Source organism: Palaemon carinicauda, chromosome 6 (assembly GCF_036898095.1).
Source record: "Palaemon carinicauda isolate YSFRI2023 chromosome 6, ASM3689809v2, whole genome shotgun sequence".
NCBI classification, from domain to species: Eukaryota; Metazoa; Arthropoda; class Malacostraca; order Decapoda; family Palaemonidae; genus Palaemon; species Palaemon carinicauda.
In genome coordinates, this window is record NC_090730.1 from 134,514,036 (window position 1) to 134,538,376 (window position 24,341).

General features: G+C 39.5%; 2 protein-coding genes across 2 annotated transcripts in view; both read right to left on the reverse strand.

Annotated features, from left to right (window-relative positions):
• Nucleotides 1–5,373: 5,373 nt before the first annotated feature.
• LOC137643250 (polyamine-modulated factor 1-binding protein 1-like) lies at nucleotides 5,374–6,597 on the reverse strand. The gene has a single exon (XM_068376092.1). The coding sequence runs from the start codon at nucleotides 6,595–6,597 to the stop codon at nucleotides 5,374–5,376; it is 1,224 nt and encodes a 407-aa protein (XP_068232193.1).
• A 17,627-nt stretch (nucleotides 6,598–24,224) lies between these two features.
• Nucleotides 24,225–24,341, reverse strand: part of LOC137643251 (uncharacterized) — a 1,224-nt gene continuing 1,107 nt past the window's right edge. The window contains exon 1 of the mRNA XM_068376093.1: nucleotides 24,225–24,341. This exon is cut by the window's right edge and continues 1,107 nt beyond it. Coding sequence (XP_068232194.1) covers nucleotides 24,225–24,341 — 117 coding nt within the window.

A 24,341-nucleotide genomic window follows, 5' to 3' on the forward strand; every position in this document is an offset into this window, starting at 1 on the left:
ATTATGATAATTCATGACTTATATTTGAGTCGGAAGAATAAGGGAAGCAATTTGAAACCTACTTCAGTTTACTGGGCATTGAACTTACGGGTTCTTCCGCCGCGCCAGAGGTTGCCCTTCTTACTGAAACAGCTTTTGGCCAACTTCCCTCACTACAGCTAGCCTAGTAGGGGTCAGTCATGACTTAAATTGAGTTGGATTATGTAGAGAAGCAACTTGAAACCTACTTCAGTTTTCTGTGCATTGAACTTACGGGTTTTTCCTCCGCGCCAGAGGTTGCCCTTCCTACTGAAATAGCTTTCGGCCAACTTCCCTCACTACAGCTAGCCTATTAGGGGTCAGTCATGACTTGTATTTGAGTTGGATTACTTAGAGAAGCAATTTGAAACCTACTTCAGTTTTCTGGGCATTGAACTTATGGGTTTTTCCGCCGCGCCAGAGGTTGCCCTTCCTACTGAAATAGCTTTCGGCCAACTTCCCTTACTACAGCTATTCTATTAGGGGTCAGTCATGACATGTATTTGAATTGGATTACTTAGAGAAGCAATTTGAAACCTACTTCAGTTTTCTGGGCATTGAACTTACGGGTTTTTCCTCCGCGCCAGAGGTTGCCCTTCCCACTGAAATAGCTTTCGGCCAACTTCCCTCACTACAGCTAGCCTATTAGGGGTCAGTCATGACTTGTATTTGAGTTGGATTACTTAGAGAAGCAATTTGAAACCTACTTCAGTTTTCTGAGCATTGAACTTTTGGGTTTTTCCGCCGCGCCAGAGGTTGCCCTTCCTACTGAAATAGCTTTCAGCCAACTTCCTTTACTACAGCTAGCCTATTAGGGGTCAGTCATGACTTGTATTTGAGTTGGATTACTTAGAGAAGCAATTTGAAACCTACTTCAGTTTTCTGGGCATTGAACTTACGGGTTTTCCGCCGCGCCAGAGGTTGTCCTTCCTACTGAAATAGCTTTCGGCCAACTTCCTTCACTACAGCTATTCTATTAGGGGTCAGTCATGACATGTATTTGAGTTGGATTACTGAGAGAAGCAATTTGAAACCTACTTCAGTTTTCTGAGCATTGAACTTACGGGTTTTTCCGCCGCGCCAGAGGTTGCCCTTCCTACTGAAATAGCTTTCAGCCAACTTCCTTTACTACAGCTAGCCTATTAGGGGTCAGTCATGACTTGTATTTGAGTTGGATTACTTAGGGAAGCAATTTGAAACCTACTTCAGTTTTCTGGGCATTGAACTTTTGGGTTTTTCCGCCGCGCCAGAGGTTGCCCTTCCTACTGAAATAGCATTCGGCCAACTTCCCTCACTACAGCTAGCCTATTAGGGATCAGTCATGACTTGTATTTGAGTTGGATTACTTAGAAAAGCAATTTGATACCTACTTCAGTGTTCTGGGCATTGAACTTACAGGTTTTTCCGCCGCGCCAGAGGTTGCTCATGATTCTGAAATAGCTTTCGGCCAACTCCCCTCATTCCAGCTAGCCTATTTGAAACCTACTTCAGCATTTTGGGCATTAAACTTATGGGTATTTCTTCCGCGCCTGAGGTTGCCCTTCATTCTGAAATAGCTTTCAGCCAACTCTCCTCACTCCAGCTAGGTTATTAGTGGTGTCATGACTTGTATATGAGTCGGATTACTTAGAGAAGCAATTTGAAACCTACTTCAGCATTTTGTGCATTGAACTTACGGGTTTTTCCGACGCGCCAGAGGTTGCCCTTCCTTTTGAAATAGCTTTTGGCCAACTTCCCTCACTACAGCTAGCCTATTAGGGGTCAGTCATGACTTGTATTTGAGTTGGATTAATTAGAGAAGCAATTTAAAACCTACTTCAATTTTCTGGGCATTGAACTTACGGGTTTTTCCTCCGCGACAGAGGCTGTACTTCCTACTGAAATAGCTTTCGGCAAACTTCCCTCACTACAGCTAGCCTATTAGGGGTCAGTCATGACTTGTATTTGAGTTGGATTACTTAGAGAAACAATTTGAAACTTACTTCAGTTTTCTGGGCCTTGAACTTACGGGTTTTACCGCCGCGCCAGAGGTTGCTCATCCTTCTGAAATAGCTTTTGGCCAACTCCCCTCACTCCAGCTAGCCTATTGGTGGTGTCATGACTTGTATTTAAGTCGGATTACTTAGAGAAGCAATGTGAAACCTACTTCAGCATTTTGGGCATTAAACTTATCTGTATTTCCTCCGTGCCAGAGCATGCCCTTCCTACTGAAATAGCTTTCAGCCAACTCTCCTCACTCCAGCTAGGTTATTAGTGGTGTCATGACTTGTATATGAGTCGGATTACTTAGAGAAGCAATTTGAAACCTACTTCAGCATTTTGTGCATTGAACTTACGGGATTTTCCGCCGCGCCAGAGGTTGCCCTTCCTTCTGAAATAGCTTTCAGCCAACTCTCCTCACTCCAGCTAGGTTGTTAGTGGTGTCATGACTTGTATATGAGTTGGATTACTTAGAGAAGCAATTTGAAACCTACTTCAGCATTTTTTGCATTGAAGTTACGGGTTTTTCCACCGCGCCAGAGGTTGCCCTTCCTTCTGAAATAGCTTTCGACCAACTTCCCTCACTCCAGCTAGCCTATTAGTAGTCATTCGGGACTGATGACATTTCATATTCAGTGGTGAAGCCAAGGGCCATTGTTTTGCCAGGCGATGAAGCCAAGTGTCATATTTAGGCCAGGCGGTGAAGCCAAGCAGGCCAGGCAGCGAAGCCAAGCAGGCCAGGCAGTGAAGCCAAGCGTCATTGTTGTGCTGGGCGGTAAAGCCAAGCGGGCCAGTTGGTAAAGCCAATCGCCATTGTAAGCCGGGCGGTGAACCTTTGCGTGCCAGGCGGTGAAGCCATGCGACATTTTAAGCCGGGTACTGAAGCCAAGCAGGCCAGGCGGTGAAGCCAAGCGCTATTGTTGGGCCATGCGGTGAAGCCAAGCAGGCCAGCCGGTGAAGCCAAGCAGGCCAGCCGGTGAAGCCAGGCGCTATTGTTGAGATGGGCAGTAAAGCCAAGCAGTCCAGGTCGTGAAGCCAAGCGCCATTGTAAGCCGGGCTGTGAAGCCAAGCACCATTGTAAGCTGGGCACTGAAGCCACGCGGGCCAGGCGGTGAAGCCAAGCGCCATTGTTGGGCCAGGCGGGGAAGCCAAGCGCCATTGTTTTGCTGGGCGGTGAAGCCAAGCGCCATTGTTTTGCTGGGCGGTGAAGCTAGCGGGCCAGGTGGTGAAGCCAAGCGGGCCAGGAGGGGAAGCCAAGCGCCATTGTAAGCCGGGCGGTGAAGCCAAGTGGGCCAGGCAGTGAAGCCAAGTGCCATTGTTTTGCCGGGCGGTGAAGTCAAGCGCCATTGTAGGCCAGGTGTTGAAGCCAAGCACCATTGTTGTGCTGGGCGGTGAAGTCAAGCGGGCCATGTGGTGAAGCCAAGCACCATTGTTTTGCCGGGCACTGAAGCCAAGCGGGCCAGGGGGTGAAGCCAAGCACCATTGTTGGGTTGGGCTGTGAAGCCAAGCGCCATTGTAGGCCAGACGGTGAAGCCAAGCCGGCTAGGCGGTGAAGCCAAGCGCCATTGTTGGGCCAGGGGTGAAGCCAAGTGTCAAGTTTGGGCCGGGTGGTTAAGCCAAGTGGTCCATGCGGTGAAGCCAAGTTGGCCAGGCGGTGAAGCCAAGCGCCAATGTAGGCCAGGCAGTGAAGCCAAGCAGGCCAGGTGATGAAGCCAAGCGTCATTTTCCCCAACCAAACAGGACGCGCTCATTCATCATTATACAAATGTTCTTCACCTGCATAGCCAGTCGTTAAGCCTAAAAAAATAAAAACCTTAAGCCTAAAAAAAAAAAGAAAAAATCAATTTAACAATCCTAAGCACTATTGTTGGGCCAGGCGGTGAAGCCAAGCGGGCCAGGCGATGAAGGAGAGCGCCATTGTTGTGCCAGGTAATGAAGCCAAGCGGGCCAAGCAATGAAGCCAAGCGGGCCAAGCAATGAAGCCAAGCCCCATTGTTGTGCCGGGCGATGAAGCCAAGCAGGCCAGGCGGTGAAGCCAAGCGCCATTGTTGAGCCGGGCAGTGAAGCCAAGCGGGCCAGGTGGTGAAGCCAAGCGCCATTTTAGGCCAGGCAGTGAAGCCAAGTGCCATTGTAGGCTGGGCAGGGAAGCCAAGCGCCATTGAAGGCCGTGTGGTGAAGCCAAGCGCCATCGTAGGCCAGGCGGTGGAGCCCAGCGTCATTGTTGGGCTGGTCGACGAAGCCAAGTGGGCAGTACATTGAAGCCAAGCGTCAATTTTTGGCCGGTTGGTGAAGCCAAGCGTCATTTTACCAACTCAAACAAGACACTCTCATTCATCGTTATCAGAGTTTCTTCACCTGCATAGCCAGTCCCTAAGCTTGAAAAAGAACCTTAAACTTAATAAAAATAAATCTTAATCCTAAAAAAAAATCCTCAAGCCTAAAAAAAAGCTTAAGCCTTAAAAAAACCCTTAAGCCTAAAAAAACCTTAAGCCTAAAAAAACCTTATGCCTTAAAAAAAACCTTAAACTTAAAAAAACCTTAAACCTAAAAAAAACCTTAAGCCTAAAAAATAAACCTTAAGCCTAAGAAAAAATGAAGAATTTTGTGAGGGCATCAGCTCACCAATTGTAAGGACCAGAACTTACTCTGCTCATCCCAGTTCTTCAACCTTCATCAGCAGCCATTTGATATCAGAACACCTTTCCAGACTGACCTGCTCCGAAGAGGCGCAGCTTCCTTCGCTAGCTGATTATCTTGGTCCAACCTTTAAGGACAAGACTGCCTACTAGAAGAAGGTTAGCTCGTTCCCTCTGCAGAGCCGGTCTTCTAGATTATTACCCCAGAACCACCCGAAGGTTGATATCCGAAAGAATAGATCTAGATATCCGACCATTTGTACACTTGACAAACGGCTTGTTCTCGTCCATCAAGGTACAGAGCATACTAGAATCAGCGGGGTTTCTTCCCTCAGTAGGCCATTGTCCTCCAGGTTATTCCAAGAATTGTAATTCAAGCTGGATAGTTAAGCCTTCCATCCTCCAAGCTGGTCAGTCCTTCCAAGTATCCTCCCTCTAGCTGTCTGTCAGTCAGTCAGTCCAAAGATCCTTGTGGGGGGGAGGGGATCTCCTTCCTGTGGATGTGGTATCTCGAACTTGTCCTGATTGGATTGAGCACAATTATCTGAAGGTTTGGTCCTGGCATCGGAATCTTCTTTCCCTCTCAAAATAAACTGAAATTAAACTTTTCCGGTTTTTTCTTTATTTTTTTTTTCTTTTTTGGGGTTTTTCATCTTTAGATTTTTTTTTCTTAAATTTTTTATTTTTATTTTATTATTATTTTTTTTTATTTATTTTATCCATTCGCTGATTGAAGTATTTAAGTACCAGTGAGACTCCTCAGAAGCCATTCGATATGATCAGCTGTTAATTGAACCTGCTTTATGGTACCACTGATGGTGATTAAATTACTATATTCGTGCCTTCGTGGCATATCTATTAAGCTGACTCCTCTCTGCCGGGTGATTTCCATTAGCGTATTTTCTTCCACTCCATATATGGCTCTGTGGAACTTCCTCGGGACATTCAAGTCGACAGTCACGTACCCGTTGAGGCCGTAGTCCCTTGTGGTGGTGGCTCTAACCTTTTCACCTTGGAAGGTGATGTGACTACTGTCGGATGAGGAGATGGCCCTTCTGGGCTTCTCAGGTTCCAGGTTAAATACGATAGGTTTTTGAGTAGTTCTCTTTGCAATCTTTTCTTTCTCCTGCTTCTCCTCCTCCTGCTTCTCCTCATCCCTAGAAGTTTCCTTTTGGAGCTTCTGCTCTTCCTGGCGGTTGTTGGTGTCACAGAGAGCGCCTTTTGAGGCTAGTAGCCAGCCAAGCACCTGGCCCACACTAGATGCCCCTCCAACTTCCTCCTTCTCAGCCTTACGTCCGTTGGCATCCTGGTCCTCTGTCTCGACTACTTTTTCCTCACTTTTATTGTCTCTGACATCCTTTTGGACATCGTCCTTCTGACCATTCTTAACATCCATCTCGGTCGAGATTTCTAAACTTGTCTTGTTAAGTCTCACTTTCCTCATTACAGGTCTGTTTTCTTTCTTCTTATCTCCCCCTTCAAGTTCCTCCTTGAGTGAAGGGATGATCTCATTTGCCGCAAGCAGCTCGTCCTTCAGACCAACATTTTCTTTGATGAATTGGACTAGCCTCTCCTCCGACATTTCCTTACTAGAACTTAGATGGGAGACACGTTCCTTGTGACTATCTCTCTCCTTGGTCATAGAAGCCATACTCTCCTTTTCAGACTTAAGTTTTTCCAGTTCCTCCCTCAATTGAATATTTTTTTGCTCCAAGTCACTTAATTTATTCAATTGTTCTTTCTTGAGACTTTGTAACTCTTGTAAAAGGCATTTGTAGCGGCTATTCCTGATCAGATCATTTATCTTTGCCTCATTGAGGCTCTTTTCCAGTTCATGTCTCTGTTCTGAAATCTGCTCAATTACTTCCATCTTCTCTTGAACGATCTTTTCTAGTTCGCTTTTGTTTTGACGAACTTTTTCCAATTTCTCAGTGAGTTCAATATTTGATTGGCCTTTTTCCATTAATTCATTTTCAAGGACAACATTTTTATTGCAGAGTTCCTGTTTTAGATGTTTGTTTGTTCGTTCGTTCCAGGTCGTTATTCTTGGTTGCCAAATTTTCCATGTCGATTTTCTTATCGATTTGAAGAGTTTCAATGATGTTAGAGAGATGTTGATTCTCTGCTCTCAGCTTTTCATTCTCTGCTAAGAATTTCGATCCTACATCCTTTCTGAGACTGATCTCGGCAAACGCTCCTCCCAATTCCTTTTCCAGGAAACCGATGCGTTCCTCCAATGTCTTTTGAACATTCTCCTTCTCCACCTCCTCTCTTTTCTGTTCCTTTTCCTCTGGGGGTCCTCCTTCCACATTCTCCTCCATCCCACCCTCAGAGTTGAAGGGGTCCTTAGACCTTATCCAAGAGGTCATCCTATCCATTAAGAATACTTCCTCTTGTGGTTCCGTGAAAACCACACCGCAAACTGTCCTCTTAACTTGAAGATGGCCAGTAGTAAACTGGGACATCTTGTGAGTTTCTCCTTGTTGCAGGTTCAGCATTCCTAGAAATCCTTTAGTCATTTTTATTTGCTTTGAAAATCTATATGTTAGATAACTAGATTCTTCTTTTTTTCAGGTCCAGTATTAAAAACTTAAAATTTCCTTCAAACGATTCCCGGAGACCCTTTTGGATTCGGAATCCTCTTGAGGACTCAACGGAGACAAGAACAATTCTTGAAGACTCTGGAGACAATTTCATCTCTTTCCATCCTTTGCAAGGAGAAATTCTCGAGAAACTTTTACCGAAAAAAGATGAAATATGAAAGATTTAACATCGAAAGTTAAATTAACTAATAGATTTTACTGTCATTCTCTTGTGGAAGAAATGAAGTCTTTCAAATTGCTATAGTTTCTCTAAATCAAAAAATTTTCAAGAAATTTCACATTTTTTTCAACTCTTTGGAAACCGAAACGTTTTGGTTCAGCTTCGCCAAGAAATCTCGGAAGCCGGAAAACATCCTCTTCGTTTAAAGTAAATTTCACACACAAATCACATATTCCATTATTATTATTATTATTATTATTATTATTATTATTATTATTATTATTATTATTATTATAATTGTTGTTGTTGTTGTTGTTGTTGTTGTTGTTGTCTTAAGATTGGGTACATCACCTGTAAACATTAAGAGCATTATATAATATATATATATATATATATATATATATATATATATATATATATATATATATATATATATATATATATATATATATATATATATATATGCATACTTATTAAGTACTGGGGAAATCGTGACATCAGCTAATTTGATACGGTAAATCTCAAATTATTATTATTATTATTATTATTATTATTATTATTATTATTATTATTATTATTACATACACACATACACATTATTACATACTCACATACACATCTATAGATAGATAGATAGATAGATATTGAAGTATTGAATTAAAACCTCAAGATAGAGATGACTGGAGGAAATCTAACCAAGGCCTTTTGCGACAATAGATGTAGGAGATGATATATATACATACATATATATATATATATATATATATATATATATATATATATATATATATATATATATATATATATATATATATATGTGTGTGTGTGTGTGTGTGTGTGTCTGTGTGTGTCTGTGTTTTGTCCGAACGACAGGTAGTAGGTTGGCCAGAGCACCAGCCACCCGTTGAGATACTACCGGCTGGGAGTTATCGGCTCCTTTGACTGGCCAGACCGTACAACATTGGATCCCTCCCTTTGGTTACGGGTCATTTTATCCTTGCCTACACATACACAAATTAGGCTGGCCTATTCTTACCACATTCTCCTCTCTCCTCGTACATCTGACAACACTGCTATTACTGAATAATTTTTTGCTCAAGGGGTTAACTATTGCAATGTAATTGCTCAGTGGCTACTTTCCTCTTGATAAGGGTAGACGAGACTTTTTACCCATGGTAATATTACTAGAACAATCCAATTTTGTGCTTTAGATTTTACTGAAAATTTGAATGCGTTTCTCAACTATAAATACAACTTTCAATGTTCATAAAGGCTTTAGCAGGAGCAACAATGTTCTCTCGTTAAAGCTAGTTCATGAACATCTGCCACTCTTTATCACGTCATTCAAATGAAAGAAACGCTTCTTTGTTCTTGAATTATACATGTCTGTCAGTAACAGCCTCCTCACTCTTCTTAAGATTTTTTCTCTGTGGAAATGAATGCATCATAACATGAATCTTTTTTAAACAATGGCCGTGGAAAAGAATCAACGCTCTAATAACTAACAAGTGAAGATCGGGCTTGGATATAATTATCCTTAGGGTTCGAATGGCCTTACCTTTTGATAAGATATGACGTGGGAACAAAGCGAAGCGCACCCGAGGATGGTACTTAGAATTCAGGCTCTTTTCAAAAGCACCACAGTATAAAACGTTATTCTGCTCATAACAAAAAGGTTTTGTTACGCTTTATAATCCCCGAGAAAAAGGAAACTCTTTATTGCAGTGAAACGATAAGAAGTGGTTTTTCAGTTTGTGGTTTATTTTGGCGATTTTCCTTAGCGAAATGATGCAATATCTAACAGAAGGAAATGCTATTTCCCGATGTAGGTTTAGATTTAACTATAATAGAGCTAAAAATAATCCTGTTTTCCGCCAATAATCCTGTTTTCCTTTGAAGATTTAAGCGAAACTTACAATTAACGTATTTGTCTACATCTAGAAAGATTTCAATAAGGATAAACTTCAATGTTTATTTATAAAGGTTTATCTAATGGCATGAAATGATGTCGGTAAATAAATACAAATCTCAGATTTGTTGTAAAAGACAACATCAAAGTAACGTTCCCTTTAATAAAGTACAAACAATATTCCCTGTTTCCAAATCTAAAGAACTTGTGGACTTTTATAACTTAAATATTTCATCATAAGTCATTCTGTATCCTTTCGTGTTTATAAACAGTTATTAGGAGGAAAATATCGCGCTCACGAGAAATATTTGAATATATTTATAGATATATCACATATTTGAAAAGTTTTTTGGAAAAATAAAACGATGTTGTGAGCACTATCCAAGACTAGAGAACAATGTCTTTATTTTGGAGTGACCTTCTACCAGAGGAGGTGCCAAAGTGTCTGTTCTACCCTAACCAAGTGGAAAGTAGTCACTGAACAATTTCAGTGCAGTAGTTAACCCCTTGACTGAAGAAGTATTTTTTTTGTTATCCTAATGTTTTCAGGGGTATGATGAAAGATGATAATTAGTAAAGAGTAGGCCAGACTATACAGTATATGCGTAGGCAAAAGAAGAAATGAATCGTAACCAGAGAGGTATCCAATGTAGTACTCTCTGGACAAAGGATCTAACTCGCTCGTAGGGGTATCTGTATATTCAAACACACACACCCACATTTTATATATATATATATATATATATATATATATATATATATATATATATATATATATATATATATGTATATATATATATATATATATATATATATATATATATATATATACATACAGTATATATATATATATATATATATATATATATATATATATGTATATATATATGTATATATATATATATATATATATATATATATATATATATATATATATATATATATATATATATATATATATATATGTATATAATATATATATATATATATATATATATATATATATATATATATATATATATATACATACATATATATATGTATATATAAATATGTATGTATAGAAATATATGTATATATATGTATATGAATATGTGCATTTACCAGGAAAAATAATATAATTTTTCCCCGTCAACAAAAAGAACATGATATTGTTGAATACAGGCTCTAAAATGTAAGGTTTGGAACTGGAAAGGATACAAAATAAAAATTAAAGTTTTTGAATTTTACAATATACAAAGAATGGTTTGCATGGTCTGAAAGAAATCAAACCTCAGCATTATGGTCAAAAACTACATTTCATTATATATTGAATTTACAGGACCAGTTACATCAATTTATATAAATACTTGTTTCAGCTTACTTACAAGTACATAAGTTATTAGTACAGAAGTGAAAATAGATAATTACGATGTTGAAAAGAAAAAATTGCCTAAGAATAATAAAGAAACTAAAATCTAAGGATATTTTAAGTCTAATATACAGCAGGTAAATTCCGTTGAGTAGATAGGAGCTTTCTACTCAGCATACATCACATGAGGTATTTGTAAAACAGTGATTTAAGAATAGTGTGGATGAACATCTTTGAAACAAATATTAAAAAATTTTCGTTTAAGTAAATGATTAAGTAGATAAAAAAGAGAACACATAATGATACGAATCAGAAGTAGTGTTTTATAGTTTGCCTTGAAAATTTCAAATTAAATTGGACGCAAAATTTGCCACAGCTTTAGTAGCCTTTTACGATATTTACCATAGTATTGTTTGAATTGTTGAGGTGAATTTTTTATTTTAATATTTTATAGAGTAAATCGATAGGAGCCACATTCTACTTGGTTAATAATGATTTAAAGAATATTACTAGAACAATCCAATATTTGTGCTTTAGATATTACTGAAAACCTGAATGCGGTTCTCTAATGATAAATACAACTTTTAATGTTCATAAAGGCTTTAAAAGAAACAGCAACGTTCTCTCGTTAAAGATAATTCATGAACCTCTGCCACTCTTATTATCACGTCATTCAAATGAAAGAAACGCTTCCTTGTTCTTGAATTTTACATGTCGGTCAGTAAGAGCCTCCTTACTCTTCGTAAGATTTTTCCTCTGTGGAAATGAACGCATCATAACATGATTTTTTTTTTAAACAATGACCGTGGAAAAGAATCAACACACTAATAACTAACAAGCGAAGATCGGGCTTGGATATAATTATCTTTAGGGGTCGAATGGCCTTACCTTTTGATAAGATATGACGTGGGAACAAAGCGAAGCGCACCCGAGGATGGTACTTAGAATTCAGGCTCTTTTCAAAAGCACCACAGTATAAAACGTTATTCTGCTCATAACAAAAAGGTTTTGTTACGCTTTATAATCCCCGAGAAAAGGGAAGCTCTTCATTGCAGCGAAACGATAAGAAATGGTTTTTTCAGTTTGTGGTTTATTTTGGCGATTTTTCTTAGCGAAATGAAGCAATATCTAACAGAGGGAAATGCTATTTCCTGATGTAGGTTTAGATGTAACTATAATAGAGCTAAAAATAATCCAATTTTCTGCCAATATTCATTCACCGTTTTCCTTTGAAGATGTAAGCCAATCTTACAATTAACTTCTTTTTTTGTCTACATCTAGAAAGATTTCAATAAGGATAAACTTCAATGTTTATTTTCTAAAGGTTTATCTAATGGCATGAAATGATGTCGGTAAATGAATACAAATCCACATATTTGTTGTAAAAGACAACATCAAAGCAATGTTCCCTTTTATAAAGAACATACAAAATTCCCTGTTTCTATATCTAAAGAACTTTTGGACTTCTATAATTTAAGTATTTCATCGTAAGTCATTCTGTATCCTTTCGTGTTTATAAATAGTTATTTAGAGGAAAATATCACGCTCCCTAGAAATATTTGAATATATTTATAGATATATCATTTATTTAAGAAGTTGTTTGACTAGAGAACAATGTCTTTATTTTGGAGTGACCTTCTACCAGAAGAGGTGCTAAAGAGTCTGTTCTACCCTAACCAAGTGGAAAGTAGTCACTGAACAATTTCAGTGTAGTAATTAACCCCTTGAGTGAAGAAGTGTTTTTTTGTTGTCCTAATGCTTTCAGGTGTATGATGAAAGATGATAATTTGTAAAGAATAGGCCAGACTATTCAGTGTATGCGTAGGCAAAGGAAAAATGAATCGTAACCAGAGAGGTATCCAAAGTAGTACTCTCTGGCCAAAGGACCTAACTCGCTAGTAGGAGTATAAGTATATTCACACGCATACACACACACACACACACACACACACATATATATATATATATATATATATATATATATATATATATATATATATATATATATATATATATGTGTGTGTGTGTGTGTGTGTGTGTATGTGCGTGTGAATGCATCTACCTTGGAAAAAACCTTGGATTTCGATACAAAAGCGACAACATGCTTTTGGCTATCAAAAGAGATGAAAGGTAATTTCGATTCTTCTGTAGATAATCCTATCATAATCAGGGTTTTATGCTTGTAATCAAATTCATCAATTTTATGTCTTTTGTCATATGGCTATTTGTGATAGTTTTGTTATTCATACGCCCGTGACTTTTTATACTCTCAATTATTATCACAAAATCATTATAAATTACTAAAAAGATAGGATACGTCCATTCAAGCTCTGATGCATATATATATATATATATATATATATATATATATATATATATATATATATATATATATATATATATATATATATATGTGTGTGTGTGTGTGTGTGTGTGTGTATATATGTATATATAAGTATATATATATATACATATATATATATATATATATATATATATATATATATATATATATATATACATATATATATATATATATATATATGTATATATATATATATATATATATATATATATATATATATATATATATATATACACATGTGTGTATATATATATGTATATATATATATATATATATATATATATATATATATATATATACATATATATATATATATATATATATATATATATATATATATATATATATATATATATATATATATATACTGTAAATGTATATATATATGTATATATATATGTGTGTGTGTGTGTGTGTGTGTGTGTGTGTATTTTGTGTATATAACCACACGTGCAGTTGATTTTTTGGGGGTAATTCAATGCACACAGGATTATGTCTTTGATCCTAGAATTATGGTACATTGTAGTTCAACTACAAAATTAAGCTAAACCTCAGTCATATTCCTCCTCCAACCACGTTCGATTTTAAGAGAAGGGTCGGAAGAGACAGACAGGTGTTGTTTAGGGGCATTGTTGGGAGGCTGCTATATATCACTGCAGGACATCGTCTTTGATTTACGGTATCTGTTCCAACACTGAAGATAATTTATGTGTTTTCTCAAACAACTGGTCGTTTTTATGACCATCAAATCGTTAAAATGAACTTTAGATATATTTTACTATCTTCTTTTAGTGAACACATCGTTAATATGAAACTTGAGATGTTTCAAGCAATTACATCCTAGAAAAAATATTCCCGAGCACGAGAAAGGAAAAATAGTTTGGTTTGAATATTTTAATTTGTTCTTATATTCGAGTCGTGTGTGAGGACGAAGTCATACGAAATCTTTGCTTTAAGCCAATTACGTTGCTTTTATCATCACCTTCGGAGGACGAGGTCAAGCGAACTCTTCTTTCAAGGCCGTTATGTTGTTTTATTTTAACCTCTCTTATGCTTATTTTTCATTTCAGTGTTACGCATTTATTAAATGCTATCTATATGTCCATTCTTTTCTTTGTGATTTTTCATGCTTGGAGGTGGCGGTGGGGGACGGGGTGGATTATTTCTGGTAGTACTCGTTTGTTCTTATCTATTACATCAAGCGTAAACCTACTCAGATTTTTTCTTTATATTCGAATTGGTGTTATATCGAATGGGCATTACTACTCTCGAATGACAAATGTATAATAATTTTTCAATACACTCCAACCTCAAAACAACATTTTGTAGTTACATCTCTTCCATACCTTTTTCAAAGATCTTTCATTTTGTTGGTAGGTACCTATAGTATATACTGTATATCGTAATTTAGTTGGCAGGTACATTGCACATAGATAGATAGATATTTTATTGAACATTCCCCACAGAAACATCGAATACAATATTATAAGATTACACAACGGTCCAAATACATAAACTCATTTCGCAAGTCACATTTCCTAAAAAGGAAAATAAAAATTAAAAAGAACTGTGTTTAAAACAAATGGCATCAATAATTAATATTGATATTTTAAATGACACAAAAGAGATCGCATCGAAAACTCTTTAGAATATCCAATGATATAATATAGACCAATAAAATTTTCACATTCGGAATAGAAAGGAACTGCATTTAAATTTTACCACAAAATTAGAAAAAAATTACTACAAAAGGAAGTCAGGCGGAGGAGGGGCAATGAGAGAGTTTGCATCTTATTATTTGAAAACCTTCAAAATTAAAGTTACGATATGACAAACATTTTCGTAGTCAGATCTTTCTATCATCAAGTCACTCATTGATGAGTGGGTCCAAATCTGTTGCTCAGTTATTAGTCTATTTCCTCTCAAATGGAATACTTTTATTAACCATTGCTCTAGCAATCTCGTCACTGCTAGCAGAATTTCACCACTCTTTCTTATTACCTCTTCAACAACAGAAATCCAATGCAATCACTAAGGTAGTATATAAGTTCATTTTTCGTCAAACATCCCATTCCCCTTAACATTGACGTCTTTATCTTCCGAAGTTTTTGAATTAGCACAACTAATACGTAGTGGGTTTCAAAGATTTTGTAATAAAGTACATATATGAAAATATTTATTGCATTCTGTGGTTAGTATAACATTAACCACTATAGCTACCTTACAGAAGGCCAGCTGCCACATTCATTTAAGCTTCTTCATCTTCCCTCTGCTCTGGCTTTTGATTAGATTTTACACACTGGCCTCTTTCCTGTTTAACTTAAGATTTATTTTCCATACAGTAATTTAAGTATCTTTTCCCCTTTTCACCCTTCCATAATTAAAATGCTTCAAAGACCTCTGATTTACATTATGTCACAGATAGCAGGTCACCTTCATTCATTCCTTCATAAGGGTCTCCATCTGTAGTCCGTTGTATTTGAAAAGGATAAATGGGGAAAATGTGTGACTTTCACTTTACTTTAAAACCAATTTATTGACAATATCATGAGGGGATTTTAAAATTATTTGTGCAGCAACCAAGACGACCACACAGCTAATAACATATGCGTCTGAATATCCATTTGAATAAAAAAAGAGAATACCCATTTTCTTCATGTCCATAATAACAAAATTCCGTAATAATGACAGGAAATCTTTTTGTTTTGCATAGGTTAACAACAACTTGGCTGATTAAAACATGCATTTCGGTAAACGCCAAAGATCAGGTGTTAGGATTTAGATCACTTTAATTTAAACCGAAGTAGCATTATATTAAAAATTGTTTTTGAATTAATACACTTCCGTCGAATAGAAACCCCGTGCCAAGATGTACATATGTAATGCAAGTGCAACAAGCAATGCACATACAGATAAAGAAGGATATCTTATCTACGTTTTCTTCTACACTGCAGCTGTCATCGGACTCCACGTCAAAAAGTCATTGAATGTAGCAAGCTAATTTCAACTATATTATCATCCTGTTATCAAGTTTTTTGCCAATGTCAACCTTATTAATAAAGATCCTTGGGGGCCTACATATACCTATTATCTCTAAATAAATTTGGTTATTTGGAAGCTGTTCATCTATCAATAATTTCTCCACTTTCGTCACACTGGGGATGTGCGGAGTTCCTTGACCACCCAGCTCGCGTTACAACTCACAGCTTCGTCTGCCATACCATGGAATCTGACTTATCTGTCCATGCTACCACAGTGAAGCTCCCACCCTCTGCCAGCAGAGGTGCGTTTGGCTGGTTCCAGCACACCGAGATTCAGTTCCACATCAAGGGCGTGACCCACTCAAGCAGAAAAGCTAGTTACATCTTCGCTGCAATCCTCGACAAAATCTTCCCAGAAATCTCTGACTGGCTCTAGGGGCATTTGGAAACCCCATAGAGTATGATGACCTTGAATAATTCCTTCTCACTCACTGTTGCCAGCCACCTGTGTACCCACTATTTTTCAGTTATTTCAGTAACTAGTGGGGGATCAAAAGACGTCGATGGCCACTAGGGGAAAGATCAGTCTTCCGTGACTTCAACCTGCTGTTGATGGTTCTCCTTGTAAAGTGAACCTGCTTTGACAATGCCTAATGGAAAGGGTTCAAGCTACCCATTCTGATGTCGATACCTTGCCTAAGAAAGACCAGATGACCAGAGTTGAAGCCCCTTTGTACTGCTATTTTTCCACTGTCAAGAAAAGCTACACTCCTGACAAAGGGGGCATCCAAGCAATGTCGACTGAAGCAGAGGTGAATGCTGTAAGACCTTGATGGCCAGTTTGTGACATGCCTTGGAAGTGACAAAGTCACCCATCATGCCTGGGCAGTGGTAAAGCCACTCATCCCCCCAACTATAACATCCCACACAGCCACCCTCTAACAACTCCCCTAGTAGCCACTAGATGATACCCCTCACCCTAAGTTGGGCAGTAACCACTCCAGATTTGGGGATGCTGCTAAGAAATGTGCCACTGGATGTCAAAGGTAAAAAAAAATTCAAGTAGGCCGTCACTTGTGGTAGTGGCCTCCTCATTAGCTAATCTCTTCTTTATGCATGATTTAGGACCCAGCAATACTGCCAGTTCTTAGAGGGCATATCCTTCAATATTCATATTGCTCACATCTCTCTTCACTTGATAGTCCAATGCCTGGTCCGTCCTTCAATACTGACACATCTCTGCCATTTTTGAGTACTACTGTACCATTCAGATCTTCCCTAGTAAACTGAATTAAGTTATCACTGCATTTCCAGAAGCCCACTGGCCTCCGTACACCTTGGAATGGATTGAAAACCTGCAGGACATCTTGCTCATATATCTACTGGGAAGATGTTACCATTTGTGACTCCAACACCACCATCCCCAGTGATGTCAGTGCTGGTAGGTCACTCCATTCGATTCCTCCCACCATCACCAATCTGCAGTGGGTAGAACATATTGGATAGCTATACTAGTCAGGGTCACCCATACTAGGTTGGTTTGCTGTGAGCGATCAGACAAAATCTCCCACCATCACTAATCTGCAGATTAATATGAACTTCAGATTCATTTTATGTATGAGGTTCTACAAAAATTGTAATTGAATATTTTAGAAATATATTCTATATAAAACTTAAAATTGGAAATTTAAACTATTACAAATTTAAAAAATCCTTAGATTAAGAAGAGGATAATTGTTGATTATTTACTTATATATATATATATATATATATATATATATATATATATATATATATATATATATATATATATATATACATATATATATATATATATATATATATATATATATATATATATATATATATATATATATATATATATATATATGCATACACATTCAGACACATAAGCGGGCACATACACCACCACAGAGATTATCCATATTGCTTTCATCTTGAAGGGAATGTAAGGATAGAATCCCATTGAATGTTAAGTGTTGGCCTTTAAATGGTGATGCTTACAGCTTGAGCTATCATGAGCTGGCCTTCGTTCCTCTCCTTTTGAACAATGTGTGTTCCATGAAATCATTCTGCATGAGAGGGTTTCTGGTTGTGGATATCAATATAATGTTCGTTCATTGACCCCCGATTTCTGCGGGCTTGCGTACGTCCTCAGAATGTCGTGATTCACATATTTCCTCTGGGTAAACCAACACTATATTGATGTCCACGACCAGAAACCCTCTCATACGGAATGATTTGAAGGAACTCACATTGTTCAGAAGGAGAGGAACTACGGCCAGCTCATAATAGATGGAGCTGTAAGCATCGCCATTTGAAGGCCAACACTTAACCATCAATGGGATTCTAATTATACACTCCCTTCTACCAGAAAGCCATGTATGAGTGAATATGTCATATATATATATATATATATATATATATATATATATATATATATATATATATATATATATATATATATATATATATTTATATATATATATATATATATATATATATATATATATATATATATATATATATATATATAAATATATAAAAATTCATCAATTCATACATACCACTACCAAAGTGACATACATAACGGTTTCGCTCTGACTAAAGAGCTCATCAGTTGGGTTTTGCCCACATCCATTATTGCAGGCTTGGTTCCCCCAACCCTTTCTTCCTTCCCTCTTTTTTTTTATTTCCTTTTCATCTCAATTCATAATTCATCGGTACTTCATAAATGTATTATGATAATTCATGACTTATATTTGAGTCGGAAGAATAAGGGAAGCAATTTGAAACCTACTTCAGTTTTCTGGGCATTGAACTTATGGGTTTTTCCGCCGCGCCAGAGGTTGCCCTTCTTACTGAAACAGCTTTCTGCCAACTTTCCTCACTACAGTTAGCCTAGTAGGGGTCAGTCATGACTTGTATTTGAGTTGGATTACGTAGAGAAGCAATTTGAAATCTACTTCTGTTTTCTGGGCACTGAACTTACGGGTTTTTCCGCCGTGCCAGAGGTTGCCCTTCCTACTGAAATAGCTTTCGGCCAACTTCCCTCACCACAACTAGCCTATTAGGGGTCAGTCATGACTTGTATTAGAGTTGGATTACTTACAGAAGCAATTTGAAACCTACTTCAGTTTTCTGGGCACTAAACTTACGGGTTTTTCCGCCGCGCCAGAGGTTGCCCTTCCTATTGTAATATCTTTCGGCCAACTGCCCTCACTACAGCTAGCCTATTAGTGGTCAGTCATGACTTGTATTTGAGTTGGATTACTTAGAGGAGCAATTTGGAACCTACTTCAGATTTCTGGGTATTGAACTTATGGGTTTTTCCGCTGCGCCAGAGGTTGCCCTTCCTACTGAAATAGCTTTCGGCCAACTTCCCTCACTACAGCTAGCCTATTAGGCATCAGTCATGACTTGTATTTGAGTTGGATTACTTAGAGAAGCAATTTGAAACCTACTTCAGTTTTCTGGGCATTGAACTTACGGGTTTTTCCGCCGCGCCAGAGGTTGCCCTTCCTACTGAAATAGCTTTCGGCCAACTTCCCTCACTACAGCTAGCCTATTAGGGGTCAGTCATGACTTGTATTTGAGTCGGATTACTTAGAGAAGCAATTTGAAACCTACTTCAGTTTTTTGGGCACTAAACTTACGGGTTTTTCCGCCGCGCCAGAGGTTGCCCTTCCTACTGAAATAGCTTTCGGCCAACTTCCCTCACTACAGCTAGCCTATTAGGGGTCAGTCATGACTTGTATTTGAGTTGGATTACGTAGAGAAGCAATTTGAAACCTACTTCAGTTTTCTGGGCATTGAACTTACGGGTTTTTCTGCCACGCCAGAGGTTACCCTTCCTACTGAAATAGCTTTTGGGCAACTTCCCTGACTACAACTAGCTTATTAGTGGTCAGTCATGACTTTTATTTGAGTTGGATTACTTAGAGAAGCAATTTGATACCTACTCCAGTATTCTGGGCATTGAACTTACGGGTTTTTCCACCGTGCCAGAGGTTGCCCTTCCTACTGAAATAGCATTCGGCCAACTTCCCTCACTAGAGCTAGCCTATTAGGCGTCAGTCATGACTTGTATTTGAGTTGGATTAATTAGAGAAGCAATTTGAAACCTACTTCAGTGTTCTGGGCATTGAACTTACAGGTTTTTCCTCTGTGCCAGAGGTTGCCATTCCTACTGAAATAGCTTTCGGCCAACTTCCCTCACTACAGCTAGCCTATTAGGGGTCAGTCATGACCTGTTTTTGAGTTGGATTACTTAGAGAAGCTATTTGAAACCTACTTCAGTTTTCTGGGCATTGAACTTACGGGTTTTTCCTCCACGCCAGAGGTTGCCCTTCCTACTGGAATAGCTTTCAGCCAACTTCCTTCACTACAGCTAGCCTATCGGTGGTCAGTCATGACTTGTATTTCAGTTGGATTACTTAGAGAAGCAATTTGATACCTACTTCAGTTTCCTGGGCATTGAACTTACGGGTTTTTCCGCCGCGCCAGAGGTTGCTCATCCTTCTGAAATAGCTTTCGGCCAACTTTCCTCACTCCAGGTAGCCTATTGGTGGTGTCATGACTTGTATTTGAGTCGGATTACTTAGAGAAGTAATTTGAAACCTACTTCAGCATTTTGGGCATTAAACTTACGGGATTTTCCGCCGCGCCAGAGATTGCCCTTTCTTCTGAAATAGCTCTCAGCCAACTCTCCTCACTCCAGCTAGGTTATTAGTGGTGTCATGACTTGTATATGAGTCGGATTACTTAGAGTATTTGAAACCTACTTCAGCATTTTTTGCATTGAACTTACGGGTTTTTCCGACACGCCAGAGGTTGCAATTCCTTCTTAAATGGCTTTCGGCCAACTCCCCTCACTCCAGCTAGCCTATTAAGGGTCAATCATGACTTGTATTTGAGTTGAATTACTTAGAGAAGCAATTTGAAAGCTACTTCAGCATTTTGGGCCTTGAACTTACGGTTTTTTCCACCCCGCCAGAGGTTGCCCTTCCTTCTGAAATATCTTTCGACCAACTTCCCTCACTCCATCTAGCCTATTAGTAGTGATTCGGGACTGATGACATTTCATATTCAGTGGTGAAGCCAAGGGCCATTGTTTTGCCAGGCGGTGAAGCCGAGTGTCATATTTAGGCCGGGTGGTGAAGCCAAGCAGGCCAGGCAGTGAAGCCAAGCGTCATTGTTGTGCTGGGTGGTAAAGCCAAGCGTGCCAGGTGGTAAAGCCAATTGCCATTGTAAGCCGGGCGGTGAAGCTTTGCGGGCCAGGCGGTGAAGCCAAGCGCCATTTTAAGCCGTGCACTGAAGCCAAGCAGGCCAGGCGGTAAAGCCAAGCGCCATTGTTGGGCCATGCGGTGATGCCAGGCGCTATTGTTTTGCTGGGCAGTAAAGCCAAGCAGGCCAGGTCGTGAAGCCAAGCGCCATTGTAAGCCGGGCTGTGAAGCCAAGCACCATTGTAAGCTGGGCACTGAAGCCAAGCGGGCCAAGCAGTGAAGCCAAGCGCCATTGTTGGGCCGGGCGGTGAAGCCAAGCGGGCCAGGCGGTGAAGACAAGCACCATTGTTTTGCTGGGCGGTGAAGACAAGCACCATTGTTTTGCTGGGCGGTGAAGTCAAGCGGGCCAGGTGGTGAAGCCAAGCACCATTTTAAGCCAGGCAGTGAAGCCAAGCGGGCCAGGCAGTGAAGCCAAGCGCCATTGTAGGCCAGGTGTTGAAGCCAAGCACCATTGTTGTGCCGGGCGGTGAAGCCAAGCCGGGCAGGTGATGAAGCCAAGCACCATTGTTTTGCCGGGCACTGAAGCCAAGCGGGCCAGGCGGTGAAGCCAAGCACCATTGTTGGGTTGGGCTGTGAAGCCAAGCGCCATTGTAGGCCAGGCGGTGAAGCCAAGCCGGCCAGGCGGTGAAGCCAAGCGCCATTGTTGGGCCAGGGGTTAAGCCAAGCGTCATGGTTGGGCTGGGTGGTTAAGCCAAGTGGTCCGTGCGGTGAAGCCAAGCGGGCCAGGCGGTGAAGCCAAGTGCCATTGTAGGTCAGGCAGTGAAGCCAAGCAGGCCAGGTGATGAAGCCAAGTGTCCTTTACCCCAACCAAACAGGACGCGGTCATTCATCATTATACAAATGTTCTTCACCTGCATAGCCAGTCCTTAAGCCGAAAAAAAAACCTTAAGCCTAAAAAAAGAAAAAAGAAAGAATCAATTTAACAATCCTAAGCGCTATTGTTGGGCCAGGCGGTGAAGCCAAGCGGGCAAGGCGATGGAGCCAAGTGCCATTGTTGTGACAGGCGATGAAGCCAAGCGCCATTGTTGTGCCGGGCGATGAAGCCAAGCGGGCCAGGCGGTGAAGCCAAGCGCCATTGTTGGGCCGGGCAGTGAAGCCAAGCGGGCCAGGTGGTGAAGCCAAGCGCCATTTTAAGCCAGGCGGTGGAGCCAAGTGCCATTGTAGGCTGGGCGGTGAAGCCAAGCGCCATTGAAGGCCGGGTGGTGAAGCCAAGTGTCATCGTAGGCCAGGCGGTGAAGCCCAGCGTCATTGTTGGGCTGGTCGGCGAAGCCAAGTGGGCAGTACAGTGAAGCCAACCATCAATTTTTGGCCGGTTGGTGAAGCCAAGCGTCATTTCACCCACTCAAACAAGACACTCGCATTCATCATTATCAGAGTTTCTTCACCTGCATAGCCAGTCCTTAAGCTTAAAAAAGAACCTTGAACTTAATAAAAAAAAAATCTTAATCCTCAAAAAAAATCCTCAAGCCTAAAAAACCTTAAGCCTAAAAAAAAACCATAAGCCTTAAAAAAACCTTAATCCTAAAAAAACCTTAAACCTAGAAAAAAACCTTAAGCCTAAAAAAGAAACCTTAAGCCTAAAAAAAATAAAGAATTTTGTGAGGCCATCAGCTCACCAATTGTAAGGACCAAAACTTACTCTGCTCATCCCAGTTCTTCAACCTTTATCAGCAGCCATTTGATATCAGTACACCTTTCCAGACTGACCTGCTCGATTCACTAGCTGATTATCTTGGTCCAACCTTTAAGGACAAGACTGCCTACTAGAAGAAGCCTAGCTCGTTCCCTCTTTAGAGCCGGTCTTCTAGATTATTTTCCCAGAACCACCCGAAGGTTGATATCCGAAAGAATAGATCTAGATATCCGACCATTTGTACACTTGACAAATGGCTTGTACTCGTCCATCAAGGCACAGAGCATACTAGAATCAGTGGAGTTTTTTCCCTCAGTAGGCAATTGTCCTCCAGGTTATTCCAAGAATTGTAATTCAAGCTGAATAGTTAAGCCTTGCATCCTCCAAGATGGTCAGTCCTTCCAAGTATCCTCCCTCTAGCTGTCTGTCAGTCAGTCAGTCCAAAGATCCCGGTGGGGGGGGGGGGTCTCCTTCTTGTGGATGTGGTATCTCGAACTTGTCCTGATTGGATTGAGCACAGTTATCTGAAGGTTTGGTCCTGGCAAAACTCAGCTGAATCTTCTTTCCCTCACAAAATGAAATGAAATTAAACTTTTTTGGTTTTTTTTTTATTTTTTTTTATTTTTTGGGGTTTTTCATCTTTAGATTTTTTTTTTAATTATTTAGTTTTTTTATTATTATTATTTTCTTTTTATCCATTCGCTGATTGAAGTATTTAAGTACCAGTGAGACTCCTCAGAAGCCATTCGATATGATCAGCTGCTAATTGAACCTGCTTTATGGTACCACTGATGGTGATTAAATTACTATATTCGTGCCTTCGTGGCATATCTATTAAGCTGACTCCTCTCTGCCGGGTGATTTCCATTAGCGTCTTTCCTTCCACTCCATATATGGCTCTGTGGAACTTCTTCGGGACATTCAAGTCGAGAGTCACGTACCCGTTGAGGCCATAGTCCCTTGTGGTGGTGGCTCTAACCTTTTCACCTTGGAAGGTGATGCGACTACTGTCGGATGAGGAGATGGCCCTTCTGGGCTTCTCGGGTTCCAAGTTAAATACGATAGGTTTTCGAGTAGTTCTCTTTGCAATCTTTTCTTCCTCTTGCTTCTCCTCCTCCTCCTTCTCCTCGTCCCTGGAAGTTTCCTTTTGGAGCTTCTGCTCTTCCTGGCGGTTGTTGGTGTCACGGAGAGCGCCTTTTGAGGCTAGTAGCCAGCCAAACACCTGACCCACACTAGATGCCCCTCCAACTTCCTCCTTTTCAGCCTTACGTCCGTTGGCATCCTAGTCCTCTGTCTCGACTACTTTTTTCTCACTTTTATTGTCTCTGACATCCTTTTGAACATCGTCCTTCTGACCATTCTTAACATCCATCTCAGTCGAGATTTCTAAACTTGTCTT

Coding starts and splice junctions, on each gene's coding strand:
- LOC137643250 (XM_068376092.1), bottom strand. CDS start 6,597: ATGGAAAAAGGCCAATCAAATATTGAACTCACTGAGAAATTGGAAAAA.